At 41.3% G+C, this 24,702-nt stretch overlaps 1 protein-coding gene across 1 annotated transcript; it reads left to right on the top strand.

Annotated features, from left to right (window-relative positions):
• Positions 1-1,212: 1,212 nt before the first annotated feature.
• On the top strand, positions 1,213-23,048 carry CMAS (cytidine monophosphate N-acetylneuraminic acid synthetase). Its single transcript, XM_060776534.2, has 8 exons — positions 1,213-1,447; positions 6,751-6,893; positions 7,138-7,293; positions 9,446-9,579; positions 10,997-11,091; positions 13,058-13,229; positions 16,891-17,044; positions 18,974-23,048. Exons 1-8 carry the CDS (start codon positions 1,251-1,253, stop codon positions 19,171-19,173), a joined length of 1,251 nt encoding a protein of 416 aa, XP_060632517.2. The 5' UTR covers positions 1,213-1,250; the 3' UTR covers positions 19,174-23,048.
• Positions 23,049-24,702: the final 1,654 nt, after the last annotated feature.

Below are 24,702 nucleotides of genomic sequence, written 5' to 3'. Positions count from 1 at the left end.
TAAATGTTTCTAAAGCTCTGTTTCTGAAAATGTTTTAAATCTTTCCAGGTGGAAGGAGGTCCCGGTCGGGGTTGGCTTGACGCGCCTTCCTCTTGGCACGTTTCTCTCTTTCGCCCTCCATTCATGCCTCTTCACATTCTGCAGCACTGCTGGTCATAGCTGACCTCCAGCTGGAGAACTCAAGGGCCAGGTCTTCCCAGTTCCCGGTGTCTATGCCAGAGTTTTTAAGGTTGGCTTCGAGTCCTTCTTTAAATCTCTTTAAATCTCTTTTCCTGTCCACCAACATTCCGTTTTCCATTCTTGAGTTCGGAGTAGAGCAACTGCTTTGGAAGACGGTGGTCGGGCATCCGGACAACGTGGCTGGTCCAGCGGAGTTGATGGCGGAGGACCATCGCTTCAGTGCTGGTGGTCTTTGCTTCTTCCAGGACACGGACATTTGTCTGCTTGTCTTCCCAAGAGATTTGCAGGATTTTCCGGAGGCAGCGCTGATGGGATCGATCCTGGAGTTGTGTGTGACGTCTGTAGGCAGTCCACGTTTCGCAGGCATATAGCACGGTTGGGAGGACAATAGCTTTATAAACAAGCACCTTGGACTCCCTACAGATGTCCTGGTCCTCAAACACTCTCTGCTTCATTTGGAAAAAAAGCTGCACCCGCAGAGCTCAGGCGGTGTTGCATTTCAGTGTCAATGTTGACTTTGGTGGAGAGGTGGCTGCCAAGGTAGCGGAAATGGTCAACATTTTCTAATGTTACACCATTAAGCTATATCTCTGGCAGTGGAGAGGGATTTTTGAGTGATGGTCACTCCTTGTGTAGTGAGATGTTTTGTTGCCAAATTTGGTGTGATTTCGTTCATTGGTTGTTTTGTTTCTAAGGTACTCATTATGCACAGAGCATTTATAGATAGATAGATAGATAGATAGATAGATAGATAGATAGATAGATGGTCATCTTCAGATGTGTGCAGGAAGCCCTCTGCTGGAATTAGACATCACTGCAAGAACCCATTCTAAGTCCACAAAAATGGCTTCCCAGTCGAACTACGAGTCCCAGGGTGCTTTGAGGCAGAAATCCGCCTCAAAGCATGCCTAGGCGTTGCTTGTGCGTGATGACGTCACCGCGGCGTGAGTGGGCGCGACAGAGAGTAAAGTTTTCCCTCATTGCCACGGCGGTGCGTGATTGCGTCACCGCTGCATTGGTGGGCGTGGCTCAAGTGTGGAGTGCCAAGTCCCCAATTTTCCCTCAGAGTCATGGCTGCTGCGATGCCTTCCCCTGCCCTGTGCCGGCCGTCGGGAGACGCTGAGCAGCCTCCTTCGCACCTGGCAGCGCTCATCCTGGCCCGCGGAGGCAGCAAAGGCATCCCGCTGAAGAACATTAAGCCCCTCGCCGGGGTCCCGCTAATTGGCTGGGTGCTGAGGGCAGCCCTCGACTCGGGCGTCTTTCAGAGGTGTGCGCATGCGTCAATTTCACCCCACCCTTCTCTCTCTCAGATTCCCCCTCCCGCCTTTTTTCAAAGAGGTAGAGGTCTTTTGTTTCCAGCCTTGACTTCGGGGTTCCAGTGTGCCCACCAGGATGGCATAGGTGGCTGAGACAGCTTTAGCTGTGTTTTCTGTGCACGAACATTGTTTCATGCATATTTATTTAAATGTTCTGTGCATAACGATTACCTTAAAAACAAAAGAACCAATGAACGAAATCACACCAAATTTGGCAACAAAACGTCTCACTACACAATGAGTGACCATCACTCAAAAAAAATGATTTTGTCATTTAAGAGTTGTAGTTGCTGGGATTTATAGTTCACTTATAATCAAAGAGCATTCTGAACTCCACCAACGATGGAATTGAATCAAACTTGGCACACTGGACTCCCATGACCAACAAAAAACACTAGAAGGGTTTGGGGAGCAATGACCTTGGGTTTTGGAGTTGTAGTTCACCTAGAGAGCACTGTGGGCTCAAACAATGATGGATCTGGACCAAACTTGGCACAAATACTCAATATACCCAAATATAAACACAGATGGAGTTTGGAGGGGAAATAGACCTTGACATTTGGGAGTTGTAGTTGCTGGGATTTATAGTTCACCTACAATCAAAGAGCATTCAGAACTCCACCAACAATAGAATTGAACCAAATGTGGCACACAGAACTCCCCTAACAGAAAATACTGGAAGGATTTGGTGGCTATTGACCTTGAGTTTGAGAGTTGTAGTTCACCGACATCCAGAGAGCACTGTGGACTCAAACAATGATGGATCTGGACCAAACTTGGCATGGATACTCAATATGCCCATACATGAACACTGGTGGAGTTTGGGGGAAATAGACCTTGACATTTGGGAGTTGTAGTTGCTGTGATTCATAGTTCACCTACAATCAAAGAGCATTCCGAGCCCCACCAACAATGGAGTTGGGCCAAACATCCCACACAGAAAATACTGTTTTATGGCAGGGGGCCACCACAGAGAAGGTCCTGTCTCTCGCCCCACCAAGCGCGACTGCGAAGGTGATGAGACCGAGAGCAGGGCCTCTCCGGAAGATTTTTAAGTCTTTGATGGTTTATAGGGGAAGATACGTATGGACAGGTAAAATTTTAAAATATTCTATAAAATTATTCTATAAAATTATCTTAAGGCTGTTGTATAAAGGCTGTTGTACAAGGCAGCAGAAGACGACGGGATCCCAGCTGAACTGTTTAAAATCTTAAAAGATGATGCTGTCAAGGTGATGCATGCCATATGCCAGCAAATATGGAAAACACAAGAATGGCCATCAGACTGGAAAAAAATCAACTTATATCCCCATACCAAAAAAGGGGAATGCGAAAGACTGCTCCAACTTCCGTACAGTGGCCCTTATTTCTCATGCCAGTAAGGTAATGCTCAAGATCCTGCAAGGAAGACTCCAGCAATACATGGAGCGAGAGTTGCCAGATGTTCAAGCTGGGTTTAGAAAAGGCAGAGGAACGAGAGACCAGATTGCCAATATCCGCTGGATAATGGAGAAAGGCAGGGAGTTTCAGAAAAACATCTACTTCTGCTTCATTGACTATTCTAAAGCCTTTGACTGTGTGGATCATAATAAATTGTGGCAAGTTCTTGGTGGGATGGGCATCCCAAGCCACCTTGTCTCTCTCCTGAGGAATCTGTACAAGGACCAAGTAGCAACAGTCAGAACTGACCATGGAACAACAGACTGGTTCAAGATTGGGAAAGGCGTACGGCAAGGCTGCATCCTCTCACCCAACCTTTTTAACTTGTATGCAGAACACATCATGCGAGGATGTGCGGGGCTGGATGAATGCAAAGCTGGGGTAAAAATTGCTGGAAGAAACATTAACAACCTCAGATATGCAGATGACACCACTCTGATGGCCGAAAGCGAGGAGGAGCTGTGGAGCCTTCTAATCAAGGTGAAAGAAGAAAGCGCAAAAGCCGAGTTGCAGCTAAACGTCAAAAAAACCAAGATTATGGCAACAAGAATTATTGACAACTGGAAAATAGAGGGAGAAACCGTGGAGGCCGTGACAGACTTTGTATTTCTAGGTGCAAAGATTACTGCAGATGCAGACTGTGGCCAGGAAATCAGAAGACGCTTACTTCTTGGGAGGAGAGCAATGTCCAGTCTCGATAAAGTAGTAAAGAGTAGAGACATCAAACTGGCAACAAAGATCCGCCTAGTCAAAGCCATGGTATTCCCTGTAGTCACCTACGGATGTGAGAGCTGGACCTTAGGGAAGGCTGAGCGAAGGAAGATCGATGCTTTTGAGCTGTGGTGTTGGAGGAAAGTTCTGAGAGTGCCTTGGACTGCGAGAAGATCCAACCAGTCCATCCTCCAGGAAATAAAGCCCGACTGCTCACTGGAGGGAAAGATACTAGAGACAAAGTTGAAGTACTTTGGCCACATCATGAGGAGACAGGAAAGCCTAGAGAAGACAATTATGCTAGGGAAAGTGGAAGGCAAAAGGAAGAGGGGCCGACCAAGGGCAAGATGGATGGATGGCATCCTTGAAGTGACTGGACTGACCTTGAAGGAGCTGGGGGTGGTAACGGCCGACAGGGAGCTCTGGCGTGGGCTGGTCCATGAGGTCACGAAGAGTCGGAGACGACTGAACGAATGAACAACAACATAAAGCGTATATGAAGGGTAAACAAAAATAAAACAAAAAAAGAATTTGGAAGGGAAAATGCATTCATCTTTCATAGACATCCTATATGCATAGCTTGAAGAATCAAATGATATATAAATAATAATGTAAATAACAATGAATAAATTAATATTATATTTTAAATAATAAATAAATAATCATAGAATCATAGAGTTGGAAGAGACCTTGTGGGCCATCCAGTTCAAAAACCCCTGCCAAGAAGCAGGACAATCGCATTCAAAGCACCCCCAACAAAGCCAACCAGCCATAATATAGGTAATTATTAATTAATATAATAGTTGAAACTTATTTAAAATAATAATAACAACAATAATAATGCATAGTGAGATATCATGGAAATCCAAACCCCAGACTTGAATTTGAGGTTACAGTGTGCCCACCAGAATGGCATAGATGGCTGAGAGAGTGGTAGCTCTGCTCTCTGTACACAAACATTGTTTCATCCACACACACACACACACACACACACACACACATATATATATATATATATATACTTTTAGACTGTTGTATAAAGTGTATATGAAGGGTAAATGAATTTGGCATTTGGATTCCCAAGATACCTCACTATGCATTATTGTTATTGTTATTTTTTAAAAGGTTTCAAATATTATTTCAATTTATTATGTACATAGTTATTATTATTTATTATTTAAAATAATTTTAAAATATAATATTAATTTATTGTTATTTACGTTATTATTTATATATCATTTTGTACTTCAAGCTATGTGTATAAGAAGTATATGAAAGATAAATGCATTTCCCATTTTGACTTCATTTAATTTTTTTGTTTTATTTATCTTTTTTATTATTTACATTATTTCTATTATTTTATGTTCCTTTTAAAAAAAGAAGTAATAGCTATCTTTATTGGGCTTGTGCTTCTATAGATAGCAGCAAAGTAGAAAATAGAAATTCAATTAAGTCAATTATTATTATCCTTTCAGTGAAAATACAGGAGGACTCGAAAGCAATATATAATGTCTCAGGAATGCAGTATTTTAAGAGCAGGTGTGGTTCCTCTGTCTTTTCTTTTAGGATTTGCAAATCCATTACCGTTTGTCATTTTAGAACCACTGCACTGTTTTCAGCTCTCACAACCGGATTGTCCTGTATTCGCTTTGTTTTTTTGTTGATAGATAGGTGGCTGAATGCCCAGAAGTGACTTCATTATTTGTGAAGATATTACTCACATTTTATTCCCTTTTTATCCAGTATACAGTGGGCCCTTAATATTTGCTGGATTTGGTTACAGGACTTTCATGGATATTTAAATTTGTAGATGCTCAATTCCTATAATATACAATGGCAGACTCTCTGTGTGTATATATCTATCAGGCACGGGTAAACTAAGGCCTGCGGGCCAGACATGTAATACTAGTAATAATAATTCAATATTATAATTATAATTATATATTTACATTACATGTAATATTACTAATAATATTACAATATAATGGTATAGTGCAATATAGTAATATATAGTGATATTGTACTATGCTAATAATATAATATATTGTATGAAAATATATATTGTAAGCTGCTCTGAGTCCCCTTCGGGGTGAGAAGGGTGGCATATAAATGCCGTAAATAAATAAAATAATAAATAGGCCCATTTGTCTGGCCCTCAAAATTTCCCCCGTCCTCCTGGCATAATTTATTTGTATTGTCGAAGGCTTTCATGGCTGGAATCACTGGATTGTTGTAGGTTTTTTTCGGGCTATATGGCCATGTTCTAGAGGCATTTTCTCCTGGCATTTCGCCTGCATCTATGGCAAGCATCTTCAGAGGTAGTGAGGTCTATTGGAACTAGGAAAGTGGGTTTATATATCTGGAATGACCACCTCTCTTTTGTTGAGAGGTGTTAAGATGTGCCTGGGTGTTTCCTCTCTGGTGTTTTGCTATTGTAATTTTAGCCTTCTTTGCCAAAGAGTTGTGGTGCCTCACTAAACTACAGCTCTCAGAATCCGATAGCAGCTAAAGTTATGGCAGCTAAAGTGGTGTCAAATTGCATTAATTCTGCAGTGTAGATGCACCCGAAGTGAAGTAACATTGAATCCTTGCAGCCTTAATTGTTTATGTTTTCAATAAAAGCCTCTCTGTTGGACTTATTAAGGTTACAATGCTACGTCTGGCCTTTTAGAAACATACTTCACTGATTCTTCTGAGGCTCCCTTCTTAGTAAGTAAATACTCATGGGATCAGCCTACTTGGCCTTTCCCGTTTATTCAGCTCTTCTATTTGATGTAGAAATTGCTATCACATCAATCTGCCTTCTGTGGTCCTAACAGTATAATTGGAAATCACATGATGGGCTGTTTACAGATTTGCTATGCATGATGGGTCAGCTGTTATCTCAATTTAAAGAAGAGTGATTTCTCATTAGATTCTCGGGAAACTCATTGCTGCTGCCATGGCTAATAGTGAAAAAGGAATATAGACTCACAGAATCATTATTCCTCTTCTTCCAATTTGTTAGATTACAAGATTTAGCTATTTCTGTCCCTAAGTAAGCACCAGCCTTAGTCCTTACTGGTTTGTAAGACTGCTATTTGTTGTTGTTGTCTCCAAACAGTGTTTGGGTTTCAACGGACCATGATGAAATTGAGAAAGTGGCCAAGCAGTTTGGAGCTCAGGTTCATCGAAGGAGCTCAGAAGTGTCCAAAGACTCCTCCACCTCCATGGACGCTATTGTGGAATTCCTCCAGTATCATGACGGTGTGGTTTGAGTCAATATTGAGTCATTCTGGGGGTTGTTAGGAAATTTATTTATAGACACCGATTTTCGGTGTAAGAAAGCACTGAAAAGCAGAGCTTCTAAACATTACTTTGGGTGTCTTTTGGCCAACATGTTTTAGACCAGCCATGGGCAAACTTCAGCCTTCCAGGTGTTTTGGACTTCAACTCCCACAATTGTATATTTTATAGTTTTTATTTCCTCTGTTTGTTCTTTCTTCCCCAGAGGTTGATGTCATAGGAAACATTCAAGCGACCTCTCCCTGTTTGCATCCCACCGATCTTATCAAAGTGGCTAAAATGATCCAGGAGGATGGGTTCGACTCTGTCTTCTCTGTTGTGAGGCGGCACCAGTTTAGGTGGAGCGAAATCAAAAAAGGAGGTAGGGGATATCCATGTGTCCAACTGCTTACTGCTCCTTATATTGGGGAAAAGTTGGGTTATTAATGGAATAATATCAATAACTACTATATGCTGCTATCATTGCAACTAGTGGGAACATAAGCCAATTGAAAATGGATAAAGTAAAAACCATTTGGGGCTTTTAAGGTTCAAGGGGACAATTGTAACATGATATGCCAGACATAACTATGTTTTAAAGTGGGGAGGAAGTTTGGATTACAAGTGTTGCAAGCTCAAGAGACCGCAGAATTGAAGACAGAGATCTAACATGTTTGGGAAGGCAATACTATGCCTTGAGGGTTGTGAAGTTAGAAATGGTGTGTGCTGTCCCTCCCTTTTGAAAGATAATAACTTAATAAAAATAACTTTATTCTTATATCCCGCCACCATCTCCCCAAAGGGACTCAGGGCGGCTTACAGATGGCACAAAGTGCTTTAAAACCAACATAAAAGTGAACACAATATAAAATACAATAAAACAAAACACATGCACATATAAAAACATCAATTCAGACTTAATCAAGCTACTATCCTTTTAACTGTGGCAGTAAATTACTGGCACCATGGCCAGGCTGTAAATATTGGAATATTATTTATTTATTTATTTAGAGCTTTTATAACCCGGTCTTCTCGACCTCCGAAGACAGACTCAGGCTGGTTCACAACAAAAGATTCATAAACAATAGTATAAAAACATCACACCTAATACACTAATCCATAAAATACATTAAAATACAAAACATATAATTACATAAGGCCAAGTTGTCAGAATGAAATGACAATTCATCACCATCCGTCCGTGTGGTCAAGAGTTATTGACTCACTCATCAAATGCTAGCTGCAGTAATGGAGAGAGAGCATAAATAGGGCTAAATATTCTCAAAGGCTTGATTGAAGATCCACGTCATCAAGTCCCTACAAAAGGAGGACAGTGTGGTGGTCTGTCTAATCTCCCTGGGGAGGGAGTTCCAAAGCCGGGGGGGGGGGCACCACCGAGAAAGCCTTCTCCCTTGTCTCCACCAACCACGCTTGTGACTGCGGCGGGACTGAGAGGAGGGCCTTCCCGGCAGATCTTAGAACCCATATTGGTTCATGGGGGGGGGGGGGGGTAGTGCAGTCACAAAGATAGGCAGGACCTGAGCTGTTTAGGAGGAGCCCCCGGTGGCGCAGTGGGTTAAACCCCTTTTCCGGCAGGACTGAAGACCAACAGGTTGCAGGTTTGAATCCAAGGAGAGGCAGATGAGCTCCCTCTATCAGCTTCAGCTCCTCATGCAGGGACATGAGAGAAACCTCCCACAAGGATGATAAAAACATCAAAATCATCCATGCGTCCCCTGGGCAACGTCCTTGCAGACGGCCAATTCTCTCACACCAGGAGTCACTCCTAACATGACAAAAAAAAAGCTGTTTAGGGCTTTATAGGTGATAACTAGCACTTTGAATTAGAACCAGAAACTTATCGGCAGCCAATGGAGCTGCTTTAGTAGGGGCATTGTGTGCTCCCTATAGCTGGCACCGGTTAGTAGACTGGCTGCAGATTTTTGGACCAATCACCCATATAGAGTGAATTAGAGTAATCCAATCTTGATGTAACTAAGGCATGGACCACTGTGACCAAGTCCGGCTTCTCGAGGTACAGTTGCAACTGGCACACAAGCTTTAACTGTGCGAAGGCTCTCCTGGCCATTGCTGACACCTGAGCTTCAAGCGTCAGCGCTGAGCCCAGAAGGACCCCAGACTGCGGACCTGTGTCCTCAGGAAGAGTGTAACCCATCAAGCGCAGGTTGCCATCCTATACCTCAATCTGCCTCACAACTGACCAGGAGGACCTCTGTCTTGTCTGATTAAGCTTCAGCTTGTTAGCTGTCATCCAGTCCATCACATCAGCCAGGCACTGGTCCAGGATCTGGAGGGCTTCATTGGATTTCGGGGGAAAGGAGTAGTAGAGTTGAGTGTCATCTGCGTACAGATGGCACCAAACTCCAAAATATCCGATGACCTCTCCCAGCAGTTTCATATAGATATTAAAAAGCATGGGGAATAAAATGATCAGGAAGACATGTAAGATTTCAGCAAAACATCATTACACTTCATTCATTCACAGCATATTCCCCCTCTCTCTTTTTGTGTAGTGTGTGAAGTGACTGTGCCACAAAATCTGAACCCGGCCAAACGTCCCCGGCGCCAGGACTGGGATGGAGAGTTGTTTGAAAATGGGTCCTTTTATTTTGCCAAAAAAGCCTTGATTGAAAAGGGGTATTTGCAGGTTGGTGATGGCATTAAATTACTGTTTTTATAAAACCTCATATTTTTGGGCATGGAGATCTAAGCTACTTTTGAGACTCCCCAAGTGATACCTTTATCATTCAGAACTCTTTCATATCCTGTAATACAGGGAAGGACCAGAAGAGGGGTGTCTGAGCTGTTTTCTTGGGGAGAGGGGAATTCCCCTCCAAAGCCTTCATTTTAAGCCTAAAGTCAGATGCTTGGGCTTTAAGCTTCAAGAGTTTTAACCTAAAATATGCTAGTATTTTTGACCCCTTAATGCTGGAATGTGGCCCTATCCTTCCTTCATCCCAGAGAGTTGGGGGATGCTGTCTGCTGCTGGAGAATGAGGTGAATTAGAATATTTTAAGCTCTTTGCAGTCCATGAATAAATGAAGTATGATAGTAGATTGACACGGGCAGTTTATTTAATGGCATAGTGCTGGGTAAACCCTGCCTTCAGATCCTGGGGCCCCACCCCAAATAAACAATAAAATAAACATTATATAGAATGTTACAAAAGCAGCAGTTGAGTCACAAAAGGCTAAGATAGTCATGCAGTTGCCAATAAGAGGCAAACTATTGTCGAAGGCTTCCATGGCTGGAATCACTAGGTTCTTGTGGGTTTTTTCGGGCTATATGGCCATATTCTAGAGGCATTTTCTCCTGACGTTTCACCTGCATCTATGGCAAGCAACCTCAGAGGTAGTGAGGTCTGTTGGAATTAGGAAAATGGGTTTATGCTGTTGTAATTTGTAAACAGCAGAGAGGAAACAACCAGGCACATCTTAACACCTCTCAACAAAAGATTCCCCCAGGCTCAGCCAGGCCTTCAAATGCTAATGGAGGTGGTCAGTTGAAACATTCACATCCAGCAGAGAAGAGCTCTTTGCCCCACCCCAGTCATTCCACAGATATATAAAACCATTTTCCTAATTCCAACAGACCTCACTACCTCTGAGGATGCTTGCCATAGATGCAGGCGAAACGTCAGGAGAAAATGCCTCTAAAACATGGCTATATAGCCCGAAAAAACCCACAAGAACCTAAGAGGCAAACTGTACACATCATGCTTACTTCATTATTGTAGCTGTTATCACATCAGTAGAATGTGTTGAGATGTTTGGGAACATAGTTCACAATGTTTTCTACCTTTGTAACCTAGTTTGAAATCCTTAAGTACTTGATAGTGTTTTCTATAACTAAGCAAACTGTTTTCTTCAACACGGCTGTCTCTCAATGAGACATTTCCGACTTTTCTTCCTCAGGGACTGAGTGCATCTTCCTGCTATTTTCCACCCTTGTTTGTGTCCCATAGATGGTGAATATGGAACAACTGCATGCTAAGCAGCCCAGATCATCCGTCGGTTTGTTTGTTTCAGCAAAATCAGTTAATGGTTCTTTCTCATTTTGCTTAGGGTGGGAAAATGGCTTATTACGAAATGCGAGCCGAGCACAGCGTGGATATAGATGTTGACATCGACTGGCCAATTGCAGAGCAAAGGGTCCTGAGGTAAAAACGAAAACAAATTTTTTTTTGTTGTGATGTTTCTCCCTTTTGCAATTTCACGGTGCCAATTTATTAACTTGTCAGAATTAATTATACGTTGACCCCAAATTCCTCCAAATTTGTCCATTTAGACTAAAATAGACTAATATAAAATACCTTTGCTTTACCTGGTGGTTTAATGAAAACATACTTATTTATTTATTGGCTGTATTTGTATGCCGCCTTTCTCAGCCAATCGGCGACTCAAGGTGGGTTCCAACAAATCAGTATACATAAAACATGGTATAGATAAAACATTAAACAATATAAAACATCAACAAAGCAGTAAAAACAACATTATCAGCATCTCATTATTCTCAAGCATTCTCCAGTTCTATTGTCAGGTCATTCGATTTCCTATATTAGCTACTCTGTATTTGTAAATGTTGGCTCGAATAGCCACGTTTTAACTTGCCTCCGAAACGTCAAGAGGGAGGGAGCATATCTGATCTTCCTAGGGAGGGCGTTCCATAGCTGAGGGGCCACCACTGAGAAGGCCCTGTCTCTCGTCACCGCCAATCGTGCTTGTGACGAAGGCGGGACTGAAAGCAGGGCCTCCTGATCTTAAAGTCCTCTGTGGACTGGACAATGGACTGGGCAATGCTACTGTTAGGATTGATAACATTATGCAACATGGTTTTTGTTCCTGCGTTATAAATGCCACTTTCTAATTGGTTCTATCATGAAAACATGGGAAAAGTTTATGAAACTGCAGAAACTTTGTTTTTGAGGGGCATCCTACAGCATATGTTGCTCTCGTTTTTCAATGAATAATATCTCATTGAGTCGCAACCAATTCAACATAGTTTGTAGCAGCTACAGTTTTTGGAATAGAGCAACTAATTTCAAAGTACATACCACATAATTAAACAGGAAATAACACTTTCAAACCAGAAACAGTTTTTTTTTTCCAAATATTGTTACATAGTGTAATTGATTGACCAACAAAACCCAAAGGGTAGAGAGAAGTGCAATTGGTGAGGATGAGAGACAGGGCCTTCTTGGTGGTGGCCCCTCAGCTGTGGAACCCCCTTCCTAGTGAGATCAGATTGGTCCTCTCCCTCCTGCCATTTGGGAAACAAATGAAAACTTGGCTATTCATACAAGTGTTTGGTGAATGACGGAAATGCAATTTAACATCTTGTCATTACATGGTTAGAAATGCCGCAGCTGAACTTTGTGCTGTGTGTTATTTATGTATTGGATTTATCATGTTTAAAATGTTTAATGGTTTTAAATTGTATTTTATGTCTACCGTTTTAGTGATTTTATGTTATGTTTTAACAATATGTATAATTGAGGCATTGAGTGTTTGTCTAGATGGTTGATGTATTTCCCTGAGTTCCCCGAGGGGTGAGAAGAGCAGGATATAAATGAAGTAAATAAACAGCAGGGAAAAGGGATTCCACCTAAACATCAGGAAGAAATGTGTGACAATTAGAGCTGTTTGATAGTGAAATGTGATGTTTGCGAGTGTGGTAGAGTCAGCTTTGGCACTTTTTAAACAGAGGCTGGATGGCCATCTGCCAGGAGTTATTTAATTGTGTTGCATGGCAAAAGGGGTTTGGACGGGATGCTCCTTGGAATCTCTTCCAACTAAGATTGCTCCAGGCACTGGCAAGCTATCAAATGCTAATCAAGGTGGTCAGTTGAAACTTCACACCTAGCTCCAGCAGACAAGAGTTCTTTGTCCCACCCTGGTCTTTTCACAAATATATAAACCCATTTTCCTAGTTCCAACAGACCTCACTACCTCTGAGGATGCTTGCCATAGATGCAGGTGAAACATCAGGAGATAATGCCTCTAGAACATGGCCATATAGCCCGAAAAAACCTACAACAACCCAGTGATTCCGGCCATGAAAGCCTTCGACAATACTTTCAACACATTGTCTACCCTTACCTACAATTACTCTGCCCTTGTTTCCAGGTACGGCTACTTTGGTAAAGAGACCCTGAAGGAGGTGAAGCTGCTGATTTGTACTATTGATGGATGCCTCACCACTGGGCACATCTATGTTTCAGAAGATGAGAAGGAGATCGTTTCCTATGATGTCAGAGATGCTGTGGGGATTAACTTGCTTCAGAAAAGAGGCGTTGAGGTACTTTTTTAACCTGTTGCATTTGGAATGATTTACAGCAGTGGTTGTCAACCTTCCTAATGCCGCAACCCCATAATACAGTTCGTCATGTTGTGGTGACCCCCCCCCCCAACCATAATTTTTTTTCATTGCTACTTCATAACTGTAATTTTGCTACTGTTATGAATTGTAATGTAAATATCTGATATGCAGGATTTATTTTCATTCACTGAACCAAATTTGGCACAAATACCCAATACTCACAAATTTGAATACTGGTGGGGTTGGGGGAGGATTGATTTTGTCATTTGGGAGTTGTAGTTGCTGGGTTTTATAGTTCACCTACAATCAAAGAGCATTCTGAAGGGCTTGGCAAGCCTTCATTGCCCTTATTGGCTATTAGCCCTTTCTTATATTTAGCAGAAGGGGAAAAGGTTATGTGTTTTATCTATATGTATTTTAATCTTGTATTAGTAGCATTGAATCCTTGCTGTAAGCTGGTCTGAGTCCCTCTACGGAGGTGAGAAGATTGGGATGTAAAAGTTTTAAATGAATAAATAAAACAGAGCTCCCCAAACATTTTGTGTTGGTGACATGACCAAACCAGAGGCTAAACCAGGCATGGGCAAACTTTGGCCCCCCAGGTGTTTTGAACTTCAACTCACACAATTCCTAACAGTCAGTAGACTGTTAGGAATTGTTGGAGTTGAAGTCCAAAACACCTGGAGAGCCAAAGTTTGCTCATGCCTGGGCTAAACTAACCCCTTATATCAGTGGTTCTCAACCTGGGGTCCCCAGATGTTTTTGGCCTTCAACTCCCAGAAATCCTAACAGCTGGTAAACTAGCTGGGATTTCTGGGAATTGTAGGCCAAAAACATCTGGGGACACCAGGTTGAGAACCACTGCCTTATATGATATGCAGACACATATGTAAACTGTAATAATAAAATGTATGGGATACAACAGATCTCCTGGAAACTTTTCATTGACATGTTTAAAAATATAGGATTTATTTTATTATTTATTTATTTATTTATTTCAGTTACTTATACCCCACCCTTCTCACCCCCAAGGGGGGACTCAGGGCGGCTTACAAAGGAAGGCACAATTCGATGCCTATGTCAAAAATACATACATACATAAAAGCAATTAAACAGTTAACAGGTTAAAAACATCAGTACATAACACAATAGTAAACAATCTCATGGTCAGTGTTCAGAGTTCCATAAATCCATTCCGTTCAGTCAATTCCTGCCCATCATCAAGGTCTTTCCTTTAGCTGCCAGAATGTCCAAAAGCCTGGTCCCACATCCAGGTCTTCCAACTTTTTTCTGAATGACAAAAGGGAAGTTGCTGATCTAATCTCCCCGGGGAGTGAGTTCCACAGGTGAGGGGCCACTACCGAGAAGGCCCTGCTCCTCGTCCCCGCCAGCCTCACTTGTGATAGAGGTGGGGTCGAGAGCAGGGCCTCGACCTGAGTTCTTATATATGTACTGTTTACATTTGTGCGACACACCTACACACTGCAGCCGACACACATGTCCCGACACACAGTTTGGAAAGCTTTGCCATAAAACTTGCAGGCATTTACTATTCAGAATGTGTAGTGTTAGAATTGCTTTGGTTTCTACTACATACATTTTGCATGGGAAACTGGCATTATTATCTTCATATTGCAAATGGGATGGAGCTGGGGAAGATGGGGATCATTTACCATATATACTGAGCTTTTCAGCCCTTTTTTATGCTGAAAAAGTCCCCCTTGGATTATAGTCGAGTCAAATTTATTTATTATTTTACTCTGTTATAATTTTTATTACATTTATTCTTTTACTGTGTTTATTATTATTGTTGTTGCATTTACATTATTTTACTCTATTATCACTTTTACATTATTCTTTTACTGCATTTATTATTATTGAATTTACATTATTTTACTCTATTATTATTTTTATTATATTTCTTATTTTACTCTATTATTATTACATTTATTACATTTCTTATTTTACTCTATTATTATTGGAAGGATACGTAAGCACATTTACTCTGAAGAAGGTTAGAATAATGGATTAATCAAAGCTGAACAGACTTAAATTACAGTTTTATGTAAATATTAAAAAACATTTATTTATTTACTTACTTGCTTATTTATTATTTAGTGCATTTCCATGCCACCCCTCTCAGCCTGAAGGCGACTTGAGTCGGCTTACACTGGCACAATTCGATGCCACAACGATCATAAAAACAAAATTAAAACATTTAACACGTATTATAAAAACCATGTAAAATACATGGTTTTTAACTTCCTGATGCCTCAGTTAATGTAATTGTATTGGTATCTATTTTTATTTTGAAATTTACCAGTAGCTGCTGCATTCCTCACCCTCCACTTATACTCGAGTCAATAACAAGAGCAAAAGGTCAATGTCCTTTGAGGCATTTCTTAGGAACTGCAGTATGACTTTTCAGCATGCTCCTGCCAGAAGTCATTTGTTCAGTGATTTTGCTATTATCCACAGTTTCACAAGTCCTGGGATGTATCTCCTCCAGATACAAGGCATCAATTGTGCTTCTGAGGAGCTTAACGGGAGTCATGTGATAGAAGATTAGCAGCAGCATGCACCAGCTTCTCCAGTTGTGGAGCCTTCCAAATGTATTGGATTAATACTCATATTTTCCGCAGCTGGTTAGGATGAAGAAGTTGTATCCAAGTAACCAGAAGGAGAGTTCATTGAGGAAGGCTGATTAAGAGTTTCTTTCAAAAGCTATCTTCTCCTCTAAAATCTAGGGGAAAAACCTTGAAGGCACACATCAATAATTTATCATATCAGGAGTGAACCAAATAGTTGCATTGTATTTTTAAAAACCCACAAAGTTTGAAAACTTGGCATTATATTAAATGTCCTTTGACCAGTAGTTGTCCACTTGGAGTGCCTCTAGTGTTGCTATAAGAAGGTCCTCCATTGTGCATGTGACAGAGCTCAGACTGCATTGTAATAGGTGTGCTCTTCTCCACACTCCACTTTGTAGCCCCATTTCTTAAGGTTGGCTCTGCATCTTGTGGTGCCAGAGCGTAGTCTGTTCAGCGCTTTCCAAGTCGCCCAGTTTTCTGTGTGCCCAGGAGGGAGTCTCTCATTTGGTATCAGCCATTGATTGAGGTTCTGGGTTTGAGCCTGCCACTTTTGGACTCTCGCTTGCTGAGGTGTTCCAGCGAGTGTCTCTGTAGATCTTAGAAAACTAAGATTTAAGTCATTGGCGTGCTGGCTGATATCCAAACAGGGGACAGGCCGGAGATGTAACTGCCTTGGTCCTTTCACTATTGATTGCTACTTCCCGGTGGATATCAGGTGGTGCAATACCGGTTAAACAGTGTAATTTCTCCAGTGGGGTAGGGTGCAGACACCCCGAGATAATGCGGCCTGTCTCAATTCAATGTGACGCTGGGTTTAGATCCCTCATGCACGAATTTGCCTATCATTGTCAACCAGCTCTACATTCCATAGTTGCTTCAGTTAACCAGTCCTTGATAATGGTTCTCTCTTACATGATAGGTAAAAAACATGGTTTTCAGTATTTCGTCATCTGAGCTCTCTTTTTTCTCCCATAGGAACTCTTCTGCCCTACCAGGACATGTTCAGTAGATGTTTTCTTTATGTGATTTCTCTTTTTTTGTTTTTCTAGGTGCGGATGATCTCCGAGAGGAAATGCTCATCGAAAATGCTTTCTGCTGTGACGCTGGGTTGTGTTGTGGAAGTCAGCGTGACAGACAAGCTACAAGTTGTAGATGAATGGAGGAAGGAAATGGGGTTGTGCTGGAAGGAAGTGGCATACTTAGGTTAGGTTGTCCTCTTTCTACTTTCCTAAATGGAAGCCAATTTTCATTCTTTATTCATTCTGTTCTTTATCAATTCCCATCTTGGGCCCAGACTGTGTGGAAATTCCCTAGAAAAACCAACATGATTTTTAAGATCAGCAGGAGGGTGGCTTTTTTGACAGATATGGGAAAAAAGAGAGGTCTTATACAAATAGTACACAAAAGTGTATCCAAAATGTAGAAATGTATGTTGAAGACATTCTAGTTGTTGAAAATTTGCTCAGGCTATCTTAGATTTATATATAACTAGTCTGGGTACCTGGCATTGCCCGGGTTATTTGAAAAAGTTATTTTTGATTGTGCAAAATGCATAAGGTTGTGGGTGAGCTACAACTCACATCATGCCAGGTTAAAACCCTGAAACTCCATCAGTACTTAAATTTTGTCATGTTGGGCAAGTTTGCTCTAGATGCATCATCGGTGGGGCTCAGTGTGATCTCTGACTGTAGGGTAAACTACAACTCCCACTATGGTGAGTCAGTCCCCTCAAACCTGTCGAGTAGGTTCAGTTGGTCACGGGGGTTTTTTGTGGCAAGTTTGGTCCAGATCTGTCATCGGTGATGGCCACCGTGTCTTTGGATGTAAGTGAACTACAACTTCCAGAAATGAAGGTCAGTTTTCTCCAAACCCCTCTAGTATTTTCAGTTAGTTGTGTGAGTTCTGTATGCCAAGTTAGGTCCAAGGCCATCATTGGTGGGGTCCAGAGTGCTCTTTGATTGAAGGCGAACTATAAATCCTAGTACCTACAATGGCTATACATTAAGCTGAATCCCCCCCCCCAAACTTCTCCAGTATTTTTCTTAGGTTATGGGGGCTCTGTGTGCCAAATGTGGTCCAGGTGCCTTGTCAGTGGGGGTCACAATACTCTGACTTGATGCAGGGTGAACTACAACTTCCATCATGTGGAGTCAATCCCTCAAAATCCTCCAGTATGTTTAGTTGCTGATTAGTTCTGCTCAGTTTGTTGTACAGATAGAGTTGAAAAGAGTAAGAAAGGGTTAAGGTAGAGACAGTGGGCAGGAGCGTGCAAATTCCACACCAATAGATAGAGCAAGAAACACTGGGATATCTGTGGTTGAGGAAACATGTAAAATCTAGGAGGAAATTGTTCCGAAATGAAAGCATTCACATTGTTGTGGGCAGTATGGTGTTTGTGGAGGACATTGGCAGGACTCTTATACATGTTCATGGTGTTCACTATAACTTGCAATGTCATTGGAAGGAGGACTTTTGCTGTCTCCTGAGTAGTAGGAACAATATCTGTTTGTGGAGCTTGTCTGTGTAAGTGGACACCCTTGCCACATACACACATCTTTTCACTTTTATTATGTATCTAGAAGTAGATTATATAAATATATATTGTTTTAAGAGGTATGTTTGAATATTGTTATGCTTTTGATGTAAATAGTTTGCAAATACTTGCAAGTAAATAAATGCATGCAGAACCCAAGTTGGATATCCAACACTGCACAGTTATTGCAACTTGATAGTGCTTTAACTGGCATGGGTTCATCCTATAAAATCCAGGCATTTTTAGGTTGGTGTGAATTCTCTGGTCTGTTCCCCTGAACTATATACAACATTGAAATGAGCTGCATAGAATTCAAACTTCAAATCCCAGGATCCAAGGGCAGTTAAAACGGTAACAAAGGATTATATTAACGTAGTGTTGATTAAATGCAATCCAGGGTGCCGTGAAGTTCTCCTGCACAAAATGCCCTGCACCCGTGTTGTTTTCTAGGTTTCCTTTCTTGCCTTTTGCTGCTAACCCTTTTAAATGCAACACAGTGCTTAACAAGTAAATGGTTGAGCTTGTAGTTGTCTGCTGGCAGTGTGCTTTATCTTTTTAAAAAATAGACTGAATGTGTCGTGACATCTCTCTCCTTGTAGGAAATGAAGAGTCCGACGTGGAGTGCCTGAAGAAAGCCGGCATGAGCGCTGTTCCCGCCGACGGTTGCGCGTCTGCACAGAAAGCCACGAGCTACATCTGCAAATGCAATGGGGGCCGTGGCGCCATCCGAGAGTTTGCCGAGCACATATTCCTCCTGATGGAAAAGGTGAACTCATCCGGAAAGAAGCCACGATGTTAAAGGCCTGAAGCTGGGGAAAGAAGTCGTTTGATTCCATTATTTTGGTCGCTTTGTTTACTCGTGCCTTTTTTAACCATTTTGGGAAGCAAAGGGGCAATGCCAGGAATTATTTCAAGCATCCATTTTCAGGCACTTGAACCAAATAGTCAAACACCCTCTGCCAGATCTTTGCTGGTGTTCACAGCCAGCCTTGTTCAGTAGAGTCCTACTGAAATATTGGTAGCATCCCTTTTTTTGGAGGATTCTGACATTTGGGTTTTTTAGGAGCAGTTATTCTGCCAAGGACATAATGCTATGATGCAAGGAATTGATACTTTCCTCACAAAGAATGGTCTTCTCTTTTCTGCGAAGTAGAAGTACAATGGCATTTCAGGAATTGTGCATCTGCATTGGGTTATGTCTTAAGGATTCCCCAAGATTGCAAAAGTCAGAATCTCATCTTTACTTTCATTTGAATAGATGATGGGGAATGTCATTGCATAGTGCATGCAAAAGGTCCAGGTTCTGTCTTGGCATAAAGCTAGAGTGGTGATTATAGATTTTTCCATAATCTTGGGTCTCCAGCCCTAACCAATGTAGTTGGGAAGATGGGAGGTGTGATTGAAGCTTCCAGTTTACTGCCTTTAAGTTAAAAGAATCAGGGAATTGGTGATGTGAAATAGCCCACCAGAATGTGGATATTTCCCTAGTTTGAGCCGCATCATTCACAATCATCTAACACAGTTGCAGACGGCCAGTTCTCTCACATCAGAAGCAACTTGCAGTTTCTCAAGTTGCTCCTGACATGACAAAAAAAATGTAACACAGTGGTTCTCAACCTGTGGGTCCCCAGATGTTTTGGCCTTGAACTCCCAGAAATCCTAACAGCTGGTAAACTGGCTGGGATTTCTGGGAGTTGTAGGCCAAAACATCTGGGGACCCACAGGTTGAGAACCACTGATCTAACACATATGTCTATGCTGGCTGGTGAATTCTGAAAAGCTCTGCCTGAGATTCTGAAGAGCTGCTGTTAGTCCTGGCCGTTCCATGGATTCTTCGCTATGTCTTTAGTCTTCAAATCCGATGTTCTGCTTTCTGGCTTCACCTGTCCTTTCACTCTGATTTGTGAGCCTGTTCATGCAATGGGCAATCACTGAATATTTTCCCTTGAAGTTTAACATTGGGGTGAGGGCTGAATGTTAGAATCCTGAATGTTAGAATTCTGAAAGAGCTATTCTTCCAAATAGGAAACAAAATGCACTTTTCCCAGACATGCTATTTGTTCAGTTCAGGAGGGTGGCAGCAGAGAGCTGTTGAAGCAAGTGTGAGAAAGAATTCAGATAGTCAATCCCAACCAAAAAGGAAGGGCTAAAAATTCAGGTGTTTCTCAAGGCTAAACCAAACAAGAGGATAGATCTTCTAAGGTAAAGGGAGTTCTAGACCTTCCAGAGATGTGCCAACTCCTGGAAGTCCCATCCAGCATAGTCCAGTGATGAGGATATCATTGGCTGATAGATAAAGGACATTATAATCCAGGAAAGTGAAGCCCAGGTGGCGCAATGAGTTAAACCCATGTGCTGGGAGCACTGCTGACTGAAAGGTCGGCAGTTCAAATCCAGGGAGCAGGGTGAGCTCCCATCTGTCAGCTCCAGCTTCCCATACGGGGACATGAGAGAAGCCTCCCACAGGATGGTAAAACATCTGGGCATCCCCTGGGCAATGTCCTTGCAGACAGCCAATTCTCTCACACCAGAAGCGACTTGCAGTTTCTCAGGTCACTCCTGACACACACAAAAATTCCAGAAAAGTCAATTTTCCAAGCTCTATCAAAGCCCAAATGTTTGGAACCCAAATGGTTCCCACCTCCGGTTTAAAATATATTTGAGATGTTCGCTATCTGCTGTGTATTCAGGACTTGTATACCTGGAAGGCTATATTGACATGTTACCACTGCAGGCATAGCATTGGAGATTGGTCAACATGCGGTTCTGAAATAGTAAGCTGGATCCACACTCCCTGCATATTCCCTAACAAATTGACTGTATTTAATGTTGTCCAACATTTAGTTCCTATTTGTGCATATATTCACTCTGCACTGGGAATGGATATATGACAGTTGCTTTGTAGTGAGTCAAACCCCTGTATTCCCAGTGTTTGTCACTTGCTGCTCGCTGAGTATGGATAGCGGAGATAACACAGAAGTACTAGTCTGGGATTGGCAATCTGCAGCTGTCCAGTTTTTGGATTGCAACTCCTATCAGCCTTAGCAAACAGTGATTTATTTATTTCCATGTCAGGAGCGACTGGAGAATCTGCAAGTCGCTTCTGGTGTGAGATTTGGCTGTCTGGAATGACGTTGCCCAAGGGATGCCTGGATGTTTTGATGTTTTACCTTGTGGGAGGCTTCTCTCATGTCCCTGCATGGAGAGCTGGAGCTGACAGAGGGAGCTCATCCACACTTTCCTGTCAGCCTTCAGTCCTTCTGGCCCATTGTGCCACTGGGGGCTCAGTGATGAAGGGTCATAGGAATCAATCCAAAAACATGTTGAGGGCCACAAGCTACCTTTCTCTAGGACCACATAGGCACCATGGAGTTTTTCAGTCTTAATGTTATCGCTGTACTGTGCTGGGAATTTACCAGAAAGAACTGACACTTATTCCATATTTAATGTTTCTGGGGAATGCCTAATTTATCTGATGACTACTAGAGTTCTTCTGTTTTCATATTTGTTTTAAGTTGCAGTGAATATTGATTGTATTTTATTTTTTTCGGCTTTGTTTACAATATGCTTTGGGACTTGTGTGTAGTTTTTCCCCACTTGTTTGGAGTACAGATGGATGGCTTTCTGAGGTTCAAAGCAGTGTAGTTATCTTGGGCCAGTCATATACTCTCAGCTGCATATACGCTGAAGACATTTACCCAGAAAACATGACCTTAGAGTTGCTGTAGGTCAGGAACAACTTGAAAGTACACAACAAGCTCATGTGATGGAATTCTCTCTCCATAGAAGATGAACACATTGTGGAAGGTGCTAAGGGCAGAATTCTCCGAACATGTAGAGTCCTTTGTTGATTTCAGTTCTCACTATGCAATCCGTTTCGTTTGGTTTTATTTTGCTTCTAGCATTCAGGTTTTTCAATGTATTTGGGGCATCCTTATATAAACCAGAATGGCTGTAAACATGGGTATTGGGGGCAAGAGGGAGACAGAAATCAGTACTTAATCAGCTTGATTACTCCGCACTTAAATCTTGGGATTGAATTATCACCTGATTAGACTAGCAGTAAAATTAACAAGAAATTGTTGTCAAAAGATTTCATAGCTAGAATCATAGGTTTGCTGTGAGTTTTCTGGGCTGTATGGCCATGTTCCAGAAGCATTCTTTCCTGACGTTTCGCCCACATCTATGGCCAGATAACACCTCCCAACAAAGAATTCATCTAGGAAGGAAGCATCCAGGCTTTGAAGCTGCAAGGCCATTTAATGCTAATCAAGGTGGCCAGTTGTGGCATTCACACCTGTCTCAAGCAGTCAGGAGTTCTTTCTCCCACTCTGAACATTCCACAGATACATAAACCCCACTTGTCTAGTTTCCAAAAGACCTCACAACTTTTGAGGATGCCTGCCATAGATGCGGGTGAAATGTCAGGAGAGAATGCTTCTGGAACATGGCTATACTCACAGCCACCCAACAAGAAATTGCCTATACAGATTCCTAGGGACTATTAAATGAAGGAGTTCTACTGTGAAAGAAGTGGGTTTTTTTGTTTTTTTACTGATTTGCTTTGTGGATTATGTAGATATTGGTGGTGAAAATAAATTATAATAAAGCTTTTTTTATTTTTAAAAATAAAGAATTTTGTGGGTTTTTTATAAATTCAAATGCATATACCAGGTGATTAACATAGCAACACTGCTAAATACTTTGTGATTAGTAATCTGAATACTATTGCAGTAAACATCTTTTTTGAATAATTTTTATTAATATATTAACAGGGAAGAAAGGAAGGGGGGTTTACATGGAAAGTGGGAGAACATTCATTTTACAGAAAAGTCAGAAAGATAGAGTAGTCATAAATCAAGAGTAATAGTAACAAACATCCAAGAAAAAAGAAATAATAATAATAATAATAATAGTAAAAATGTGTCCATTGACTTCCATTCTGTGCTTTAGCTATTTGTATTTTCTCTATACCTTCCTGATTTTATTAAAAACATAGAAGAATATGTCTGTATATGTATATTTATATTATACGGTGAGATCCCTCTTTAAAAAAAATATCTTTCTAGTTCTTTTTCTGTTTCATAAACATCAAAAAGTGTCCACTCCGTCCTCCTCATTGGGCTTCCCGAATCGACTTCAAAAGTAAGGTTAATTTGTCCATATCTCTAATTTCTCTTAATTTACTTGTCCAATCTTCCATGTCTTGTGTTTTATTTAATTTCCAAAACCTTGCATATGAAATTCTTGCCACTGTAGAAATATAAGTAAATAGAATATCTTTGTTATGATCTAAGTTTAAGTCGGAGTCTGTGAGGCCTAAGAGATAGTATTCAGGTTTTCTTTCAAATTTAATTCCCAATAGTTTTTGAGACTCAGTATTTTTGGGCTTCTTTACATGTCCACCACATGTGGAAGAAGCTGCCCTCCTGGTCCTATAAAGATTTTGTAATTCAGCTCTACAAGAATGAAAATGTGGAGTGTTCTATTGGAATTTGTGAAAATCATCTTGAATTTCACCAGAGATGTGAAATTTGTTCAGTAGTCTTGGCCCACTGCTTTTTTCCAGCTATAGCTACCTCCTAGAGGTATAGGGATAAGACATTTATGCCACTTTAAAACCATTTGAAGAAGCAAATCAATAACATGAAAGTTGTGCCAAATGTTGGAATCTCTTGGTTGTGTTCGTGATTGCTGTTTATAGTTTTAATGGTTTTAAACTATTGCTTTATTTGATATGTGATGGTTTATATGTGTAAGGCATTGAATTTTGCTAAGGATTATGTTGTGAACTGGTTTGAGTCCCCCCAGGAGTGAGAAAAGCAGTATATGAATACAATAAATAAATAATCATCCATTGTGGTTCTGCAGACAGCTTCCAGCAGTAGTAGAGCATAGAGTATTGCAAGACAGACCCCTTAAAGCGCCAGACCAGTATTTAGTAAAAGTAAAGTTTATTAGTTCACAACCAAGAGAGTCCAAAAACAAACAAAAAGACTCAAAACACTTATTCTTCAGTGTGAAACACAGTATTACCCACAGTTAACCCAAAAAACATGATCTGGAAAATAGCCCAGATTAAACAGGAATATAATCTGGTTTAAACTTAAAGCTATGCAATCAGCAGGAAAAAAGGGCACTCCAATCCGCAGCAGGACATCAGCGAATACGAAGGGTTGAGCAGCAAGGCCGAAGTCGTCTACCAAGTCAATCCAAGCGTGATGTAGTCGTCGTAACGAATCCAATCCGGGTCGAGGAAGGAGAAGGCAACAAACACGATAATCCAGTCCAGATCATACACAGAGCCAAAACGAAGAATGGCAGCGCA

The sequence above is a fragment of the Anolis sagrei genome, chromosome 5, assembly GCF_037176765.1.
Source record: "Anolis sagrei isolate rAnoSag1 chromosome 5, rAnoSag1.mat, whole genome shotgun sequence".
NCBI classification, from domain to species: Eukaryota; Metazoa; Chordata; class Lepidosauria; order Squamata; family Dactyloidae; genus Anolis; species Anolis sagrei.
The sequence above is the reverse complement of the archived record's forward strand: the minus strand, read 5'-3'. Positions and strand labels throughout refer to the sequence as shown.